General features: G+C 38.7%; 1 protein-coding gene across 7 annotated transcripts in view; it reads left to right on the top strand.

Annotated features, from left to right (window-relative positions):
- anks1b (ankyrin repeat and sterile alpha motif domain containing 1B) overlaps window positions 1-19,743 on the top strand; it is a 269,926-nt gene that overhangs the window by 177,026 nt on the left and 73,157 nt on the right. For all 7 annotated transcript variants that reach the window (XM_055006381.1, XM_055006380.1, XM_055006379.1 and 4 more), the window contains one exon: window positions 6,094-6,280. In XM_055006381.1, the coding sequence (XP_054862356.1) occupies window positions 6,094-6,280 (187 nt within the window). The remainder of the gene's footprint in view (window positions 1-6,093; window positions 6,281-19,743) is intronic.

Consider the following 19,743-nt stretch of genomic DNA (forward strand, 5'->3'; position numbering starts at 1 on the left):
GACTCATTGGGGAGGAAGCTTACTGACATTGAGAACCGTGACAACAGCGACCTGACCAGCCTGCAATTAGGGAACCACACGATGGAACGAGCCAGGGCTGCCAAGTTAGCAGCACCTGAATTTTCAAAATGAAAAAATTATATAGTGCATCTTTAAAGTTTTTGTGTGCCATTCCCTCTCCTTTGTTTTCATTTACAACCAGAAAGGTTGTGTACACGAGAGTCAACTACAAATAATCCAGCCACAGCTATTAGCTCCTGCTAGCAGTGTAAAATTCTTTGAATGTCTGTAGCAAGTTGTTGTCAATTCCTGTAATGTTGCCTCACTTCACTGTTCCACTCTGTATGTCTCTGTTTCCATCAGCCATTGAACAAGATCTGTGTGTGGAAACAGACATATAAAACTGGAGTGAAATACACAAGTGGAGAAAGAGTAGCAGAGAAAACGCTAAAAACAGCAGTGAAAACTCACACTAAGCTGAAATGAAACAAATGGATGTAAATTACATAAATAACGTAAATAAAACACTTTAAGTTTTTGTGGGCACCAGTCAATCTTTGGACTGCGCTTTTGCGTTTCCAGTGCAGTGCGCGAGGTCACTCTTGGTCTGTTTATAAGTGCACAAAGATGCACACTTGGCCCCAAATGACTGTACTTCATTGACTGTGGATGTGTGTGTCTGGAGAGATGAAGGTTTACGCCCGAGCACATACGGCGTGTTTAAGCCATTAGGGGGGCACTATATATGTTAATGTTGCTGAAATTGTCTGAGTGCGTCAGTTTAGAGAAACTTTTTAAAAAAGCTTCTTGAGGAGAATAATCAAAATGAAGCTTCATCATTAAAATAAAAATATGGAAGAAAACAGGCAAAATAACACAATGGAGCAAACACAAGATGTACCAGAAGAAAGTGGCAGTGCAAAATCAACAGACGAATAGTAGTGTAATACTTTTAAGAGTTGCACTTACGAGTTTGTGTATGAATGAGGGAGAAAAAAGGGAGGTTTAGATGTTTACTCCTTTTATTTTCTATCCTATTGTTCTGTCTCCCTCCGCTGCAAGCTGATGCACAGTCTGCTCTGCTCTTCTGAGCATTTTGCCTTCTGAGTTGGTGTGTTTACGTTTCTGTGGACGTGTGAGGCAGCTGAAATGAATACAAAAAAGGTTGAGAACAGAAAATAAATACTCACTACAACAGACATATGCAATGCTCCATATTCAGCATCATTAATTCTAATTCTGTGCAAACGTAATTAGAAGACAAGTTGCCCCAGTAACTGAAAATGTCAATTAGGACCTGAGTTATAATTGCCTCCCCTGCTCATGTTTAATTGCTGCTGACAGCCAGAAAAGAGAATTAAAGGAATCAGCAATATCTTGGAGTAAGTCCCATTCTTTGGTGTAGTTAATATATATTATTTAGCCTTGCTTCAACAGTTTGCCCAGTAAATGTTGCTTCAGTTTAGTTCATGAAAGTTTCATTCTTCAGGAGTGAACAACTCTCTTTCTACTGTGCAATATGTTGTCTGGTAATCGCGACCATTTTATGATAATTATCACTTTATTCATAAATTAGCACACAATTGCTTGATTCAGTTTTTTCAAGAAGCTTTCAAGCAAACTGCAAAGCATGTCTCACCTCGTTTTATTGTGTGAAATTTAATTTATTTTTTTTTTTTGCTAATGGTTGTGCCATTTATTAGCACCCAGACACATTAGTGAAGTGTTAAACGACATGTTTTCCCCCAGGGAAGCTGTTGCAGGCGGGAAAAATGGTTTCTTCTGAAGTTTAGTCAGGCGTGGAGGACCTGCCTGTGCATGTGTGTGTCTTTGTGTGTACATCTGCATGTCTGCATTCATTAATCCCCTTCCAATCGGCCATGACATCTTCATTAGCCTCCCGTCCGTTTTCATTGCTAACACTAAGCCTCAGCCAGCACTACGGTATGCGTATATGTTGTTGTTATGTGTGTCAACGAGTGTGTGTATGTGTGTGTGTGTATACGAGCTTTTAATAAACTTCAATCTAGAGAGAAGTTGTTAGAAAGAAACAGAAGGCAAATACACAGTGACAAAGCAGAAATAAAGAGAGCAATAAAGAGTAGTTTTAAAATTAATAGTTAAAGCTGCCTTTAAACTGATTAAACCGTGCATGGCTCTCAGTAGAACACACACAGCCTCAACCTTCCACTTTAAAAATACCACTGGGTCACATCACAGCAGTTCAGTCATTCTGGGTTGATGACTGTTTCATCTCATTTTGTGTCCTGGTTGTTTTGCTTTTAAGCCTGCAGCAAAGTAAATGCTACACGTTCTGTTTGATGCGTGCACATGGTGTGAAGTGGTTCAATATTAAAATTAGATTTTTTTTATGCTTTGTCTCTCTTATTTTGCATATAATGAGTTCATAAAAATGCATAAAGATTAGGCTTGTTTTGTATTTCTTTAAAACCAAAATTCAATAAAAAGACTAATGAAAAAAATACATAGTTTTGACAGCTGGCTTGTGTAACATCGCTCCTCTTGCCCAGTCAGAGTGATTCCCTTTAAGGCTCATACATCATTGTCTTTATTCCCCGTTGACTCTCTGGGCTGCTGTGATCTTGTCTGGTTGATACATTGGTCCTTTAAACATCCCTGGTCTCTGTTGGATGTTGCTGCTGCTGTGGTGTTATTCCCCACTGGCCATCCGTCTACAGAGAAAAAAAAGTTCTTCTGTGACTGTGCTGTGGTCTGTTGTGCTGTGGTGACTTGAGTCCCTGTGGTGCTTACATACTGGACAGGGATATGACAGTTAAAAATGGTCTGTCCAGATACACACCGTTGGATTGGCTGGATATGAAATTGAACATGTGAGAATGCCTTCAGTTATCCACTTGTAAGACCAAAAACACAGCATCAGTGACCCTCAGGTTCAGCTATACATGCTATTATCGAAGGAATTTTTTTGTTTCTGTTCACATATTGTGCCCCTTTACAGATGTGATTAAGCTTGTGAGACCAGGACTTCTTATTGTTTCTAACTATCTCTCTGAGCATTGATTTCACATTGGAATAATGCAGAATTCACAATGCAGCAGTTGTTTTTAACTATTGTGCGAAATGAGTTTGTCAAACAATGTTGCAGCAATGAAATCAGCAGTTTAATGGTGCAGAGTAAAAGCTTGAAAATAGCTGTGAAGTGACAGTGCCAGTTAGCATGTAGTCTTAATGAGCTGTGTTTCAGTCACTATTCACATTCTTTCAGTCATGGTCCGTTCTGTTGTAACACCAGAAACAGAAAAATATATAAGAGCGAACAGCCTTATTGAGGTTTTTTTTTTTCTTTTTTTTTGTATTAATATGCAGTATAAGCGAGCACAGGGAGCAGGAGAGAAGTAAACAGATGTAAACACTGGCTTTGTTTAGGTTACACCAGAGCACAACAGGCAATATAAAAGCACCTTCACCCCCTCAGTCCTTATTTATTGATTTTAAATCGCTCTTCAACTTCCCACTATATCTTAATGTCCATCAACTTTACAGTTTACACAGAGCTCTGATCTGTTGGCATACAATCAAAGCTAATGGTAACGTTAGCCAAATTAGCTGGACACCACGCTAACACTAGGGATTTGCCTACTGTTGCGGGGACATTGCTTTTAAAAAATAAGTAACTTGTGCTTGAGAAATGACAGATGTAAACATCTTTGTATCAGCTTATGGGACAATGTATGATTTTTAATGATACTTTTAAAGGGAAAACTGGAAAACTATTTGCTGTCTTGATGCGATGAGAAGTTTGTTGAGTAAAACAAAACTAGCACAAACAGCTGGTTAGCTTAATGTAAAGTAAAGGTAAAGCCAGTAGTTTAAAAACGAGCTAATTAACATGCTACATCTTGTTTGTTAATTCCATCAAAAACTGTAAAAGCAACACTTCTATGTAAAAGTGATTATGGTAGATTTCCTCCTAAGCTAGCTTACTGACTGAAGCATCATATTTACTGCGCAGGCATGTGAGTGGTGTCAATATTCTCACCTAATCCTCTGCTAGAAATCCTATCTTTTAAGATGTTAAGCGATTCCTGTGACACATTTCTGTTTTTAATGATAAAAACACCTGGAGCATTTCAAGTTTTCACATTAAATTTTAATAGATTGATCATTTGTAGCTTCCGTATTTTGACCTTCTTTCCTTTTTCCCATCCCAAATTCTGATTCCCACCTGACTTCTTTTTCTATCCTGTATTTCTCCCTTATTGCTTCTTTCATTAGAATACTGTACCTGCCTCCTGTCTTTCTTCATAGCTTCCTTCTCGCCTGGATCCTTCCTGCCTCGCTTAAAATGCTCGCCTCTTTCCAATTTCTGTCTGTTTTTTCTTTCTAGAGTGCTTTAACATTAATTCAGTGTCTTTTCACCTTGATAGTTTTTAATTTCTCCTGCCAAATTATCTTTTAATTTTTCATCCCCTGCTCTTGTTCAACCTGTTTCCCTGCTCTTGTTTTGCTTTTGTTTTCCATCTCATTTTAGTTCAGCGGATCTGACGACTATTTCAAAACCCAATTTGAATGCACCATAAATGGAAAAGAGGGTTCTCTCCTCCTCGGCTTTCATCTGCTTTTTTATTCATCTGCCCTCCTCCTTTTTCTCTCAGGGTTCAGTTTTTGTGCCTTCAGTCACACAGAAGACAGTGAAGGTCTTATGAAGGTTGTCCTGTTGTGTGTCTGCCTTTCAATATTTCAGGATGCTATTTTGCATTTATGGTTCACTGTATTGATTCACTTTGCCTACACACACACACATATGTACACACACAACACAGAACACGCCAGCAGGGTTTTGACTGCCTGAGCTGTTTGTGAAGCATAGCAGCAGGTTGTTGAGAGCTGCAAATGCCTCATTATGTAAGATGTGTTTACCAGATGCCAGTCTACAGTTTCAGTTGTCCTCTGCCTCACTTTATAACTCACTTGCAGTCGTTTTGGCTCTTACTGTGTGTCTTATTTCTCTCACTTCTCCTTTTTTTAGTTCTGTCCATCTCTCTTTTTCTTGCATCCCAATTTCACGTTGCAAACACCATGTGGATATCTACTGTACATATTCTATCATGTCACACATATGTTTAAGTGTCAGAATTAAGGTGCATGCATACAAGCAAAAACATGTTTCTGTCAATAGGAGGATATTGCACTGACCTAAAATAATTCCCTGTAGACTTATGCCAAGTCATAAATTCCCACCATGACTTGGTAGAGGATTACAGACTAAGTAACGTCAACTAGTCATAGCTCGCAATATTTCACTACTTGACTGACATACATAGGCGATGAGTAAGGTGCCGGTAATCCACTCTACTTTTCTGACAGCACGAGTAACATGATTCCTTTTTAGCTTTGCCACATCATAAGGCATCCCAGATGTTGTGTACTACAGGGAAACACTACATGGGTTAAAATGAGAAACAGTCACACTCTGTGCTTATTTGAGTTCCTGACACCTCATTTCTGATTGGTTCAGTTATAGCTGGATGATATTTTATAGTTTGATGCCGACATGCTATATCCAATGTTAGCTGATTATGTGACGGTATACCCTCTGGGAACCGCCTTTTGGCCCAGATATGACGCCATTTATGCATCCTGTGTGAATTGTTCCAAGAATGTGATTCATAGTAGCAAGGCCACATAAATATGTTTGCAGAGTCTAAATTAAACAAATGTAATTTGCCATAATAAAACAGAGTAGTAAGAAAGTTTAATCTGCATTTATCAGAATTAAGCATAGTCAGAAATATACATTTGATGCTACAAAGCATAAAAAAATAAATCACAACATACTGAAGGAGAAACTTCAATGTAAGTTAAAAATATGTCGGCAATTTTTTTACCTACAAGTGTTTAATTGTCAGGTATTTTTGTATTTGGGGTTATTCAGATTGCAAACAAAAATCGGTGCATTTAGAACATATTCAAAGTAACAAAACATTTATCTTTACTACACAAGAGCAAGTAAAATGCTATAGTTTATATATAAGTGCTGCAGAAACAATAAAAAAAAAGTTTTATATCTCTCTAACACTTGGTCTTCTTTTCTTTCTGTCTTGGATTCAGCCGAAGCAGCGCACGTCTCTGTCCTCCTCCCTGGATGTCCAGAGGCCGGTCAACCACAGCTGTGAGCCCAGTGAGGTGAGCTCTTCCCTGGGCTACGCCAGCTTCAGCACCAGCCCCCCTGCCAGCCCTCCACTCAGTCCCAACCAAGAGGACTCTGCAGGCTCCAACGACGACTGTCAACTCACAGGTAAGACTCCCAAAGCATGAAACAGCCTTCGCTGTCATTTCCTCATTCCCTAACAAGAACAGTGGTATTAAAGGCTGTTTCTCAGCCACAAATGGGAGCCAACATCCCTGCTGGGATGACCTGACCTTTGACCTCCTTGTGGAAAAGGTGAATCAGCAGAGAGACAAATATCAACAAGAGTAATAATAAGAGCAAAACTCTTGTTTTCAGGTTGTCTGCTTGTATACCCTTTTGATGTTTATATACTGATAGCAATCATATCTGGTAAAAATTAAGTTTCTTGTCTTGTTTCATGTCCATAGGGTGTTTTTTTAAAATATCCTGGATGACATATAATCAGCAAAATAAGCAGTTAGTGCCAGGTCTGAGCATTTCCACCTCGGAAATGCAGTAATATCCACTGAAATGGTCCATAAAATATCAGAACATTGTGTGAAAAATGACCATCACAACTTCAAGAAACTCAAAATTTGAGTTGCTCAGTTTGTCTCTCCAAAGCCCAAGAAAAATTCTGTTTAATCTCGACGACTTAGAAAAGTGGTAAATATTTCCATTTGAAAAGGTACAACTAATGTTTTTTTGGCTCACAAATAACTTAACTGATTAACTCTGTATGAACACATTTGCTGATTATTTTTCTGACAGTCCACTCGCTGATAGAAGTCCTTGGTCCTTCTTCGTTTTAGCAGCTATGAAGGCATAATGTATCCAGGAGTCTTTTCCTTTTTGAAAAAGTGTATCTAAATATGGTCATTTTCTCTGTAGAGCGTCTGTGTACAAGGAGTGCTGTACAGTTTGAGCTGAAATGAATGGAAATAGAAAATCTTTGTAGAATATTTAAAATGGCACATTTATCACATACGACTGGTTGTGTTACTTAAAGCTCCACTCAGTAATCCATGAAGTACACATTTACTGTGAAAGTCAGTAGATTATATTCCTGCTCTGTTGGCCTTGTGGTGTATTTTACCTTTTACATTTTAGTTGACTAATATAACACTACTCAGCCATCTTTTTTTTCCCCTTTGTGTTGAAGTTCAACTTCCATGCTGTCTTTTTTCGCTTAGTGCAAGTGTTGTTTAAACTATTTCAGCCTAGGAACCGAAGGAGCTGTAATCCTTTTGCCCTGGATCTCAGGAAATTGAGATCATATTTCTGTTGCTGTCATAGTGGAGGCCAAAGCCAAGAGGAAAGCACCTCAGAGGCTAACAGCACATCTCAGACAGAACTGCTGGACTCAGCTGGACTGTGGAAGGTGTGGAGAGCACACCTTAAAGGCTGGGTCGTTTCTAAGAGAATCAGAATATACAGAAAGTATAGAAGAAGTCTACTGCATCATGTTAGTTCAGAAAAAAAATGTAGAAGTTAAACATGCATCTATTCACAGATATTTTAAAATATTTAAAACCATATCTGGGTGCATGTGAGCTGCAGCCTTTTGTGAGAATCCCACCAGTTGTTGTCTCATACAGTAAGTGACTACAAACTGTTTCCTCTTCTTCATTAGTTCAGTTTAAAAGAAACAGAGGAGGGATGAATAAAAAATAGCTGCAGCTAATAAGCCACAGAACATGAATTTCCAGATCCCTTTCCCTTTTCCCTGTTCAGTACAAAGAAGGCCTGCTATTGGTGAAATGATGTTGATCTGAAGGTGGATGTTCATCAATGAAGAGATGACACAGGTAGATCAAATTAAGAGTACATTTAATACGGACGAGCTCGTGATTCAAGCATCATGCGGTGAATGAATGAAGAGGGTTACAATGACTAGATCTTTATAGGTTTCAACATCTGGCATACATTAAGATACATCGCGTGAGGAGGAGAAAGAGAGAAAGAGGGAGCCAGAAGGTCTCTAGTCCCTGTAGGTTAACCCACAGGTCAACCTGTGATGAATGATGGCTAAAGTAAACGTTTCAACATATGGTTTCATTCTGTTTAACATTCTTGAGCTAAAGAAAATATATAGAAAGCACGTATCCCAGAAAAACACATACTATCAATTGGTCAACAGCCGAAATTCACCTATCAAAACCTGCCAAATTTATGATGAGGTGAAAGGATTTACTTTGCTCCTGCAAACAAATCCACTTTGTAATAGAATTGATTAACTATTTTGAATTCTAGGTGAGAGAGCATTAAGGATCTTGTTGTTATTAAATTAGATTATTACTATTAAATAAATTATATAAATTACAGTCTTTATGGGTTTGCTTTGAAAAGGAGCATTTGTGAGTTTTTTTTGATGTGATGTCTTTAACTAGTGGATCTCAAGGCTTCAAAACTAAGCTTCAATGTATCATCAAAACATAGTGGTAGTGATAGTTCAGCTGGGATTCCTTTTTACTGTCATACCAGATGAAACACTGTTATTTTCCTCTACACTGCGTGCAAAAATATTAGGCAAGTAAGTATTCTGACCTTGGCTTAAAAAAAACTGAAAAAAAGAGATTTAACTGACACTGAAAAGTAAAAGATTGCAAAATGAGTTTCCCGTTGGAAGAAATGTTTTGTTGAAAATAGTCAGACACAACGCATGGAGGAAAGGAGATGCAAATCAAACATAGAGCTACCAGAAACCTACCTCTAATGTCCAGAAGTACAAGGTGTCAGGAGCTCAGAGACATGGCCAGAGTACAGAAGGCTTATTAGGAATGAACTAGTTGGACGTTTTATCATACTTTATTCAAGTGGCAGGAAATTCACAGGAAAATGTCCACTATCCAGCAAAGTCTTGTAAGGTGACCAAATAGTGACCTGAACCCCTTCCTCACCTGCCTTAAATCCTGTTGAGAACCTTTATGCCCTTTTCAAACAGGAGATTTACAGTGAAGGAAGATGACACTCCTCTTTGAACAGCATTCAGGAGGCTGTATTTGCTGCTTCAGTCAACAGGTTTTGTGAACACATCAAGAAACTGACAGACTCCATGGATGAAAGGCTCATCACAGATATTGGAAAAAAGCAGGGGCTTCATTGGCAAATATATTTGAAAAGCCAAACATGTTTTGTTATTTGTTACACACACTAAAAAACTGAGAATAAACAACAGAGTTGGAAAAATTATTTTGGTAATTTAGTTGCCTAATATTTGTGCACATCTATATATTCCACTGAGAAAAAACAAAACTAACTTTTCCTTTCAAACATTCAGAATTGTGGATACAGACGTTTTTAATTAATTTAGAGCATTGTATTTGTTCAAGAATAGAACAAATCCCAAAGAATACAATTTTCACGCAGTCTAAAGATGTTTCCCCTCTGAGTTTCAAACTTATCTCCTCCATGTTGAATATTCCAAGTAATGAATGAGGTGTTTTCTCATCCTATGCACATTATATTTCATATCACGGGCTCTTGATTACCACATATGGCTCCCTGTGAATTCCTTTTTATTATATGCTCCTATAAAAACAATTGTTTTCTTCTAGTTGGGTGCTAAACTTTCTAAAATGTACATGAACAGATATTGATGATTTTCATATTTATTATCAATACAGTTAACCTTGTTGATGAGAGTTATTTCCCTCCACACTTTGGAACCACTGGTTCATGACATAATTCACCCCTGACCCTCATTTCCCTAGTACCACATCCTAGTCACCCACTAGTGTTACCATAGAGATGAGATTCCTTGTTGTCATGGTAAAGTGGTGGCCTTGGTGATCATTAGCTGGTGACGTAGTTGTTAATACTTCCTTCTCTCACCTGGGTTTCAGTCCAACTGTCCCACACACCCGCTGCCATCAGGCAGCCACGGAAGAGGCAAAGCTGGGGAAGTCGACCAAGCAGGAGGCATCGTGTGTGTGTGTGTGTGTGTGTGCGTGCGTGCGTGCGTGCGTGCGTGCGTGCGTGCGTGTGTGTGTGCGTGCGTGCGCGAGCATGTGTGCGTTTGTGTTTCATCCGGGAGCAGTTCAGAGGCCCAGCTAGACTTTGATCTGGGTAGAGCCTCAAACGAAAAACACATTCATTATCAATCCACAGGTGCACAGACACAGAGACCTAAAACTGAATGAGACGTCTTCATCTGCTATTCCTATTGAAGCATTGCTATGGAAATTTATGTAACAAGACTGTGTTACTTCCCTCTTGAACCTACATAATGAGTCGAGCCTGACACTGATGTCTGACTGATGTCTTCTGAGGACAAAGACTGAGTAGCAAATATTGATCACAGTGTTGGAAATCTCCGTTTTTGACTCTCAACTCCTTAACCTCTACATAAATATAATGGGAGCAAATAATCTGTGTAGTCAGAAATGCTAAGTGGATACAGTCATTATCCCAGCAAATAGACAGTGACAAAGATGGGAAAAGACACAAAATGCCAGAGAAAGATTATTTATTTAGTAATAAAGAAAGTGGAATGAGCCAATCAGTGGTGTAACTGTGGATACATGGTTGTGGTGTGGAAAATATAAAATGGACCCAATATATCCACACTAACCTAGTGAGAAGTGCTGTCACAATACTTAATCACTTAATGAGTGGCAAGACTTCTGTGTCAGGAATGTCAGTTCACATAACGGCGGTTCATTTTGTTGTAGAACCGCTAAAGGTTTACATTCAGCATTTGGCAATTTTACCCAAAAATCATCTCCTCACCAAAGATATGAAACCTGTTGTTCCAGCAGGCTGCAGATCCTGTGATGATTGTGCAGCCAGTTATTGGATAATGAAAGTATTGTTTGTTTATAGTTTGTGCTAAACACTTTGGGACACTGGATCTGGTAAATCATCTCAAATAGTTAACTCGTAAATCGTTCGTTCCCAGTTTTTTGGTGAACAGTAGTTTTTCTTTTTGAGAAATACATTCACTTTCTTGAATCTACTAATGTTTTAATTCAGTTGTAATTGATTTAATTCATAGAACAAGTGTGAAACTGACATGTTGGTATTTATTTGTATTTGGTTGAGTGGAGCAACTTACTGTTGAAGATAAAGCTGCGATGATTTCTTGATTGATTAGTTATCAGCTATTAAGTTGTCAGCCTCTATTTTTTTAATCAAATAATCATTTTGAACAGTTGTTTAAAGAAAAAAAGTCTTAATGATCTGATTCCGCCTGCTAAAATGTGAATATTTTCTAATTTCAGTAAACTGAATATCTTAGGACAAACACTTTGTAGAGCCAATAATGTACTGTAAACGTGTGCACCTTTACATGTTTCATTCTCTCTCTCTGTTTTCTCTGCATCTCTCTCTCTCTCTCTCGCTCTCTGTGCCTGAAGTTCCAACACCAGGAATAGATTGGCAGCCATTTATTTTTCCATTTAATTTCTCTGTATTTTTTTCCCTCCTCCGTCTTCTTCTGCTACTCTGCTCATCCCTCCTGCTCTCTCTACTTATTAGCTTTATAAGGCCCATTGTGGGGTTGCCATGGTAACAAGTGGCTTACAGAGAGAGAGAGAAAGAGAGGGAGTATATATGTATGTGGGTACAGAAGGCAAAGAGTTACAGAATTCAAAGGATGCCAGTGAAAAAGAGAGTGGGTGAGAGAGTCTAATGTTGCAGGGGGGAGGGGATTGGGGGAGGTAATGAACAAAAATCAGAAAAATATAGAGAATGAAATGTGAGATTTCAGGGGGTTGGATTGAGAAATGAGGACAAGAAAATGAAGGGAGCACTTCTTTCCTTGCACTCCATAAAAGGCCTTTCCTTCCTTCCACTTAACATCTGTCTCTCGTCTTATCATTTCTTTCATTCTTCCCCTAAAAATCATGAACCGTTCTTCTGCACTAATATTATACAATAAATCCCGCCCTGCAGCAAAGTATGCAGGTGTCAGCTACCTGCGTGGGCAGTTGGACAAAAAGGAGCTCTATTTATAACCCACTCCATCACTGTGCTGCTGTTATGCTGCGTAGCTCAGGTTTATGTAACGCTGGACATTGCTCAAGAAGATGTTCCCTCAGTGCAGAGTGCCAAGTGCAATGCAGTGTTATGCAAAAGCAGTGCAACTGTCGACGCAGTTGTCCTCCATGAATTATGCAGTGCCCCCTGCGACAAGTCAGTAACAAACAGACACATCTGCAGATCTCTGTTTACTCATCTGAAAGCTGTTAAGTTGCTGAAAATTTACACCTTCTTATGCACCCATAATTTTGTTATTTTTGAAGTAATTTGAATGAAAATTTCATTTTTCTTCAAGCTGGATCTGATTCTGATGTTATTCTCTGTTACAACAGTTGGTTGTTATAATATGCAAAGCTGTAGTAATTCATATTTTCATGTCAACAATGGATCAAGTGACTCTTGTAGTGAGGAATGAAAGAGGTCACTCCCATGCAGTGAATATAAAATATGGACGTCCCCTGTAAGTCTGAAAAGTGAAGACAATGCGCAAGTACCTTAAACCTGCATTCCTTTGATGACCAGCAGGGGGCTGCTCCTCTGATTCCGTAAAGATGTCTGATTGTATAGAAATCTATGAGAAAATGACCCTACTTCACACTTGATTGGTTGCCTGTGTAAACTTTCTCTTAATGAATTTATTACCTCAACCATTAGATCTTCAAGATCCTTTTTGAATATAGCATGGTTATTTTTTAATAAATTGTGATCATATTTAGAGTAAAAGTTGAGAATTCAGCAGCTGAAGAATCTTTTTTTTGCCTCCGGACTTTTTGAAGACCAAAACAGAGCTAAAAGAAGAGAGACTGTTGGACTTGAAACAACTCCTTGGTTCCTTAATGTGTAGATAGGCAACTGTTTACAGTCAACTTTGTAGTTTGTTAAATCATCTCGACTATGGGCCTTAAGTCAAATGGAAGATGCAGCTTTTGAAACTACATACAGTAGCAGTTGTAGAGCAGTATGCCACAGCTGGAGTCTTTTTTACATTTGAAGCTACTTTTTAAAGCTACTCTTACATTCCTAAAAGCTAAATAGAAAATGAGCCTAGCTTTATAGTAATGCTAGTACAGCTGGTAAATTAGCTCAGAAGTGGATCTTGTAATGCAATGTAGTTTGCCACATTAACTAGAGGTTTTCCAGGGGACTGCTTTTTTGGTCAGACTCTACTTTAGGCTTTTTGCTATTATGCCTTCCTCTGGCCCAACCTCATTATGAAATAATCTCTGATCTACACATTGTATAGAATATGCTGTGTTTCCCTAATGGAAATTCTCTTGAGGTGTCATGGTCAGTTGTGAAAAACATCTGTCGCTTCATAGTCTCTTCAAAATGCCACCAACCACAAAGAGGCTGAGTGATCAATGATCTTAGTCAGTTAATCAGTTGTAAATGGCAAAGCGATCAACTCCTTTGTGTGTGCGACTGCAGCTCTTGCTGTGTGTTTACTTGATTGACTGAGGTTCATTAGACCTCCATTGCTTAATTCAGTCTTTTGTTCTCAAATATCACACACTCAACTTGTCTTTTGACATCAACTCACAATTCCAAAGACTTTCTTTTGCACAAATGCGGGTCTGTCAGCCTGCTGTGCAGGATCATTAAGTCATTGTCAAAGTTACCAGAGCCATTGTTTGCGGCATCACGCACGCACGCACAATTCATTTTATGATTTTCCACCTTGGCTCTGTCATTTCCTTTTTTGTTGCACACAATCCCATTTTAAGCTATTTTGTTTTTTGTGTATATACAGGCATAACATGAAGCTTAATGTATTAACCTGCTGTTAGTGGCCACTGATATTTCCCATTAAAACATTTAATTGTAATCCTAGCTCAGCAGAAACAAGCATACACACATCATGCTTTTTTCTCTTTTTTTCCACATTTTTGTGCTGAAGGAGAAAAACAGCAGTGCTGTCTGTAGACTCCACTTATATAAAATGACAGGAATTCTCCCTGCTGTTCTAACCAGGTTGAATGTGCTGAATGTGTGCCCCCCGTTGTGTTGCAGGAGGCAGATGTGATGAAATTATAGCTCTCAACATACTGCTTTTTCACTCAGGGGTGAGAGAGGATCAATCAAGGATAGAAGCTGTTCAGTCAGATTTAAAAAGTGGCTGGAGAAAGGGAAAAACACTTATCCATTCTGTTGCATGTGCAGTTCCGTTTCTGTGTGATTTGGATATAGTTTTTACTGAGAATGTCGTTTTATACCATACATGCGCATTTACACTGAGTTTATTAGGAACACCTTAACAATCTAATGCAATCCAATGCAAAGCCTTGCAATATTCCAATATCACTGTAAAGCGAATAAGATTCAATTACTGTGCTGAGAAGCACTGATGCAATTCTAGGTGCTGCCATGTATTGATAGTTGTTGCCACTATTACGTGCTTTTGGTGTAAGTGAAATATTGTACAGAGCAGAATGAGCAGACTCTGACACAGAGTGGATCATAATTCTGCGCCTTTGGACATCAGTCTTGGCACTACAATGTCCTCTCCAAATCCTACCGCCCTCAGAGAGGGAGCTCTAATTAACAGCACATTTTCATTAATGAGCAGGACGGTTTTGATCACACATTCTGTGGGCTTGTTTCATTTAGATTTCACCTCAGGCAGTTGTGCTAACAAGACAGGTTCAGTACAATTGTGATTGCTGTGTGTTTGATCAGGAGGTTGGCTGCATTTAGCCACACTAACATCACGGCTCTAGGGAGGACGATATCAGGTCGGTTGGACCACCACCTGATTTATCTCAATTGTTGGATGTCTTGCCTTGGAATTTAACATTCATGGTACCCAGGAGTGAATTTTACTGACTTTTTTCCTGGCGCAACCATGAAGTGAAGATATTTACTTATTTAGTGAAATATGTCCTCAAGACACAAGCACAAAATTTTGTACAGAGGATGAATTCTAATAAGTTTGGTCATCCCGTAATTTTAAAAGATCACTTCCAGTGGAAACCAGTGGGACTGAGGGTGATGCTTGGAAATTATTTAAAGTCTAGGTCACTGATTGGAGAAAGTGTTACAACAGGAAATTCAATAAAATTGCACATGAGAGCTACAGAAATTCTCCCATTCAAGCGCTGTTGGAAATGTCACTTTAAAGACTCCTCCAGTGAAAAGCTTTTTACATAGTATCATGACCATTTGGTGTTTTTTTTTTTTCTTTGTTTATTATGCTAGATGAGATTTCATTGGCAATAATAGCAGGCAACACTATGTCTGAGCATTTCCAACTTTAAACTGCAGCGTACCAATGACAATCTCAAAAACGCCTATAAATATTTAACTTTGATACACAGATGAGGTTTAATTAACAACAAGAGAAGGACATCATCATCAAGTCAATGTTGAAACTTCACCTCTCACTAATACTTTGAATAATGACCACACATTAACCAAACTAATGGCTTTCCTATCAGCCTCAGGACTTTCTGTTTGGCGATAATGAGCTCAGCATATTCACTTGCTAACAACATCATGTTAACACTGTTGTTGTGAGCATGTTAGTGCGCTATTGTTCGCCTTTAGATCAAAGCTCTGCCTAATTTCATCTTCTCAGAACTGTGAGTGTAGCTGCACACTCTTTTTGCTTCTACAGTCTGTACTTATGTTATTTGTGTTAATCTTTTATGGTCCCATAGAGGCAACAAGCCTCCTGGAAATTCATACACAACAAAATCAACAAAGTGCGTGAATGTTGTTAAAACTCCTTTTTGCTTTATTTTCAAGTGAAAATCGCCATCACCTTCAGTCCTCTTCTCTGGCTTCTTCTCCCGTCTTTGTATTCTTGTTTAAATCTCCTTTGCTTCTTTGTGGTTTAGTTTTGAATAGAGGGACCTGAGGTGATGAGTCATGTTTGGAAGCTCTGAACACAAAAGAGACTCACACAGTCACCCAGACTCGGTTCAAAATAACTATACAAAAAAATAACAGAATTCAGTGAGATGCACAGAGAAGCTCATCCTGCTGTGGATAACACCTAACACACTGAAGAATGAAGACAATAAGGAACCTGACTAGACAGAATAAAGTGGAGCTTTATGGATCCTCAGTGCCTGCAGCGGTCTTTTTCATTCGTTTATCATGCTGCCTACACAGTGTTGGTATAAAACATTGTAAAAAGAGCACTCTTGATTGTGTTTTGTGTTGACTACATTAAAAAGCAGCACAATTCTTCAATAGCTGATTGCAGGTAGACATGAGATATGAACACGCATATTGTGTTTAGATGTACCTGTGTTTTAGAATCTTGATAAATATTAGTTCGTTCACATCATAGTACAGAAAATATTTCATGTCCCGTCTATGTGTAATGTGGTAAATGCTCCATTTGTCTTCGTAAAAATGTATTCACTGGACAATATTATTCAAAAACCGAACTGTCACTAACTTAAGAGTGCCTGAAAAGAAGCAAAGAGCACAGCCTCATTTATATTTCATTTTCTAGACATGACAGATTTGTCTAAAATGTGAAACTATTATTATAATAGTCACTGCTGGCTTCACATCAGTCATTTAACTCTCACCATCCCCTTCTGTCTCACACCAACACAATGTGGAGTTTCAGTGACGCTGGCGAGAGACTGCCGTCACTCTCGACTTCAGGAGAACTTGAAAACTGGGTTACCGTGGGAGACGAGCCAGTTGCCGTGGCAATAAACTCTGCATACTTGAATATCTGCAAACTGGCCCCTCTCTGCCTTAAGGCTGGGTTTAGATACGTACAGGCTATCAGACATGAAGTAATGCTCCCAGCAATGAGTCTCTATCTCCTCCTCTGTCTCCCACAGGGAAGAGTTAAGCCTGACCTGTTTGCACCTGTTAGCGTAACGTTAGCTCAGATGTCACAGACCTGAGGCTACACTTCAGCGTGCGCACTGAATCACAAATTAAAATAAAAAGAGATGAAGACAGGAAAATTGACTTTAGTCATTTTCATCTTGGAACATGATTACATGGAGAAATCTTTACTCAGCGTTAAAATAAATTAAAGAAGCCTAAACCAGGGGCTGTATCTCTACATCTTGTGTAGTACTTGTATTCTTAAATATTAAATGATGAATAATTGATTTATTCTAAACAAAGCTTCCTGTTACTGTTTACAAAGTTAATAATAAATGACAATAAATAGTCAGCAGTTGTTTGCTTGACTTTCATCTTTGTTGACACCTAATTTCCTCCTTTCCTGACTGAAAACGTACTTTTATCTGCCTCCAGTAGGCTCTTGTTAACTTCAAATATTTACTGCAATAAATATTTAGCAGAATAATATTTACCAGAATAATTAGTTCAATAATTAGTGAATAGAGAAACAGTATTTATGATGGATTATATACAGTCATGGAAAAAATTATCCGAACACCCTTGTTTTCTTCAATTTCTTGTTCATTTCAATGCCTGGTACCACTAAAGTTATATCACCTGAAGAATACAATGAACATGACAAAAAAAATGTAGCTGATTACAAAATACTTTATGTCCTATTTGACATGCTTAAACTTAATTGTATTCCCAGGGTATATAAGAGGCCATTTCATGTCATAAGCAGCACTGCACATGCAAAGGCCTAGAGTGGTTTCCTGTTTACATTCAAGCCGTAGCAGAACTCAGAAGTTGTCAGCTCTCACACAATGCCTAAAACAAAAGAATTATGTAAAGCCACCAAAGGCAGCTATCTTGGCACTGCTGGAAATTGGCATGAATGAGAGACAGGTAGCAAAAAAAATGGATGATCTCCAAGACAGCCGTTCATTACACTTGGAAAAAACAAACCGAACATGGTACCACCAAATTGCTAGCTGGTCGTGGCAGGAAACATCTTTCTACCCCATGAGATGACTGTGCACTAATCCGTTCCTGTGTCAGGAATCATCGTCAGACCTCCAGGGACCTTAAAAATGAGTGGGTACTGTGGAGAAATGTGACTTGTTCAGCAAGGACAGTTCATACCAACTTCTTGAAGCTGGTCTGAAGTCACACAGGGCAGGATGAAGTCCTTCATCAACCAAAGGCAGAGGAAAACCTGGTTACTCTTTGCTGGGGATCACAAGGGGACTGTTGACTGTTGATTATAGAGCTAAGGTTCTCTTCAGTGATGACTCCAATTTTCAGTTGATGCTCACTCCAGCCAACTTACTGTTTAGGAGGAAGCCTGGAGAAGCTACAAACCAGACTGTCTGCCCCTACAGTAAAACATGAGAGTGGATCAGTGACGATTTGGAGTAGTTTCAGTGTGGGTGGAACAGGGTGAATGAACCAGGTCATGCACAGAGCTACTCTTGAAAACAGTCTTCTTCCATCAGCTGGAAAACTCTTTCCTGCCTCGAATGTCAACAAGACAATGCCCCTTGCCAAACAGCAAGGTCAGTTAAAGCCTGGATGGAGAATCAGAACATTCAAACTATACCTTGGCCTGCTCAATCACCAGATCTGAATCCAATTGAAAACCTGTGGAAAATCATTAAATGCCAAATGGAGAACCACAAGCCCAAAAACAGAGCAAATTTGTTTGAATTAGTGCAACAGGAATGGGCTGCTGTGACAGCAGAACAATGTCAGAAGCTGGTGGAGAGCATGCCAAGATGCGTGGCTGTAGTCATCAAAAACAATGGTTATGTAATCAAGTATTAACTCCTGGGGGTATTATGTGACTAAAACAGACAGAAAAGAAAACATGAAATTCCTAAAAGCTGTTTTTGGCAGAACAATACTATAGCTATTGATGTAAGAACTTAAGTGATTTTGGTTATTATCAAGGAAACCATGGAAAATGGCTAGATATCAGCTCTTAAACTAAACTCTTATGAGCTATTTTTGGTATTATCATTATGTGTCCAAACAAATGTACCTTTAGTTGTACCAGGCATTAAAATGAACAAGAAATTGAAGAAAACAACGGTGGTCGAATATTTTTTTTTCCATGACTGTTCATGCATGTGTCATTCTACTTGTATTTACTGTGGGATAATATCTGTACATAGTTACAGATTACACCATGTTAGCTACATGTGTTTGAGTCTGACGGCTGCAGGTAAGAGAGACGACTGGAAAAGAAATGTGACCAAAATTCTATAGAAAGTCAAAAGAAGTGGAGAAGCAACAGGCGAGAGCCAATTCAAGCTGTGTGGAGACCAATACAGACTTTAAAAGCAGACAGTAGACGTGGTTCTTTTCATGTTGCAGTATATGCACATTGGTTTGCTGCAGACAGTCACATTTCACCTCATATTGTACAAAGAAAGAAACGTGGGCCTTCTGTGGTTGTTTCTGAAAGTCTGTGGATTTTAACTTCTTACAGGATACAGCAGCTGATTATAGAGTAGGCTGTAGCTTCCTGTTAATGGGATTATTTATAAGGTGTACCAAGCATAGTAGACGGACATATGACAGGATTTCTGGAGAAATTAGAACTCCCTACTGTTGATGGAAAGCATATAAAAATCAAAGCTCCTCTAAAATCTTGGGGTAGCTACTGCAATTACAGTTTTTGATAATGAACTCTAAAGGTGTCAATGGCCAAGAATCTCCTTGTATAATACCTCCTCAAAGCATAGATTTGTTTTAAGCACCATTTGTTTTCCTTACACGTGTGC

Source organism: Amphiprion ocellaris, chromosome 21, assembly GCF_022539595.1.
Source record: "Amphiprion ocellaris isolate individual 3 ecotype Okinawa chromosome 21, ASM2253959v1, whole genome shotgun sequence".
Taxonomy (NCBI): Eukaryota; Metazoa; Chordata; class Actinopteri; family Pomacentridae; genus Amphiprion; species Amphiprion ocellaris.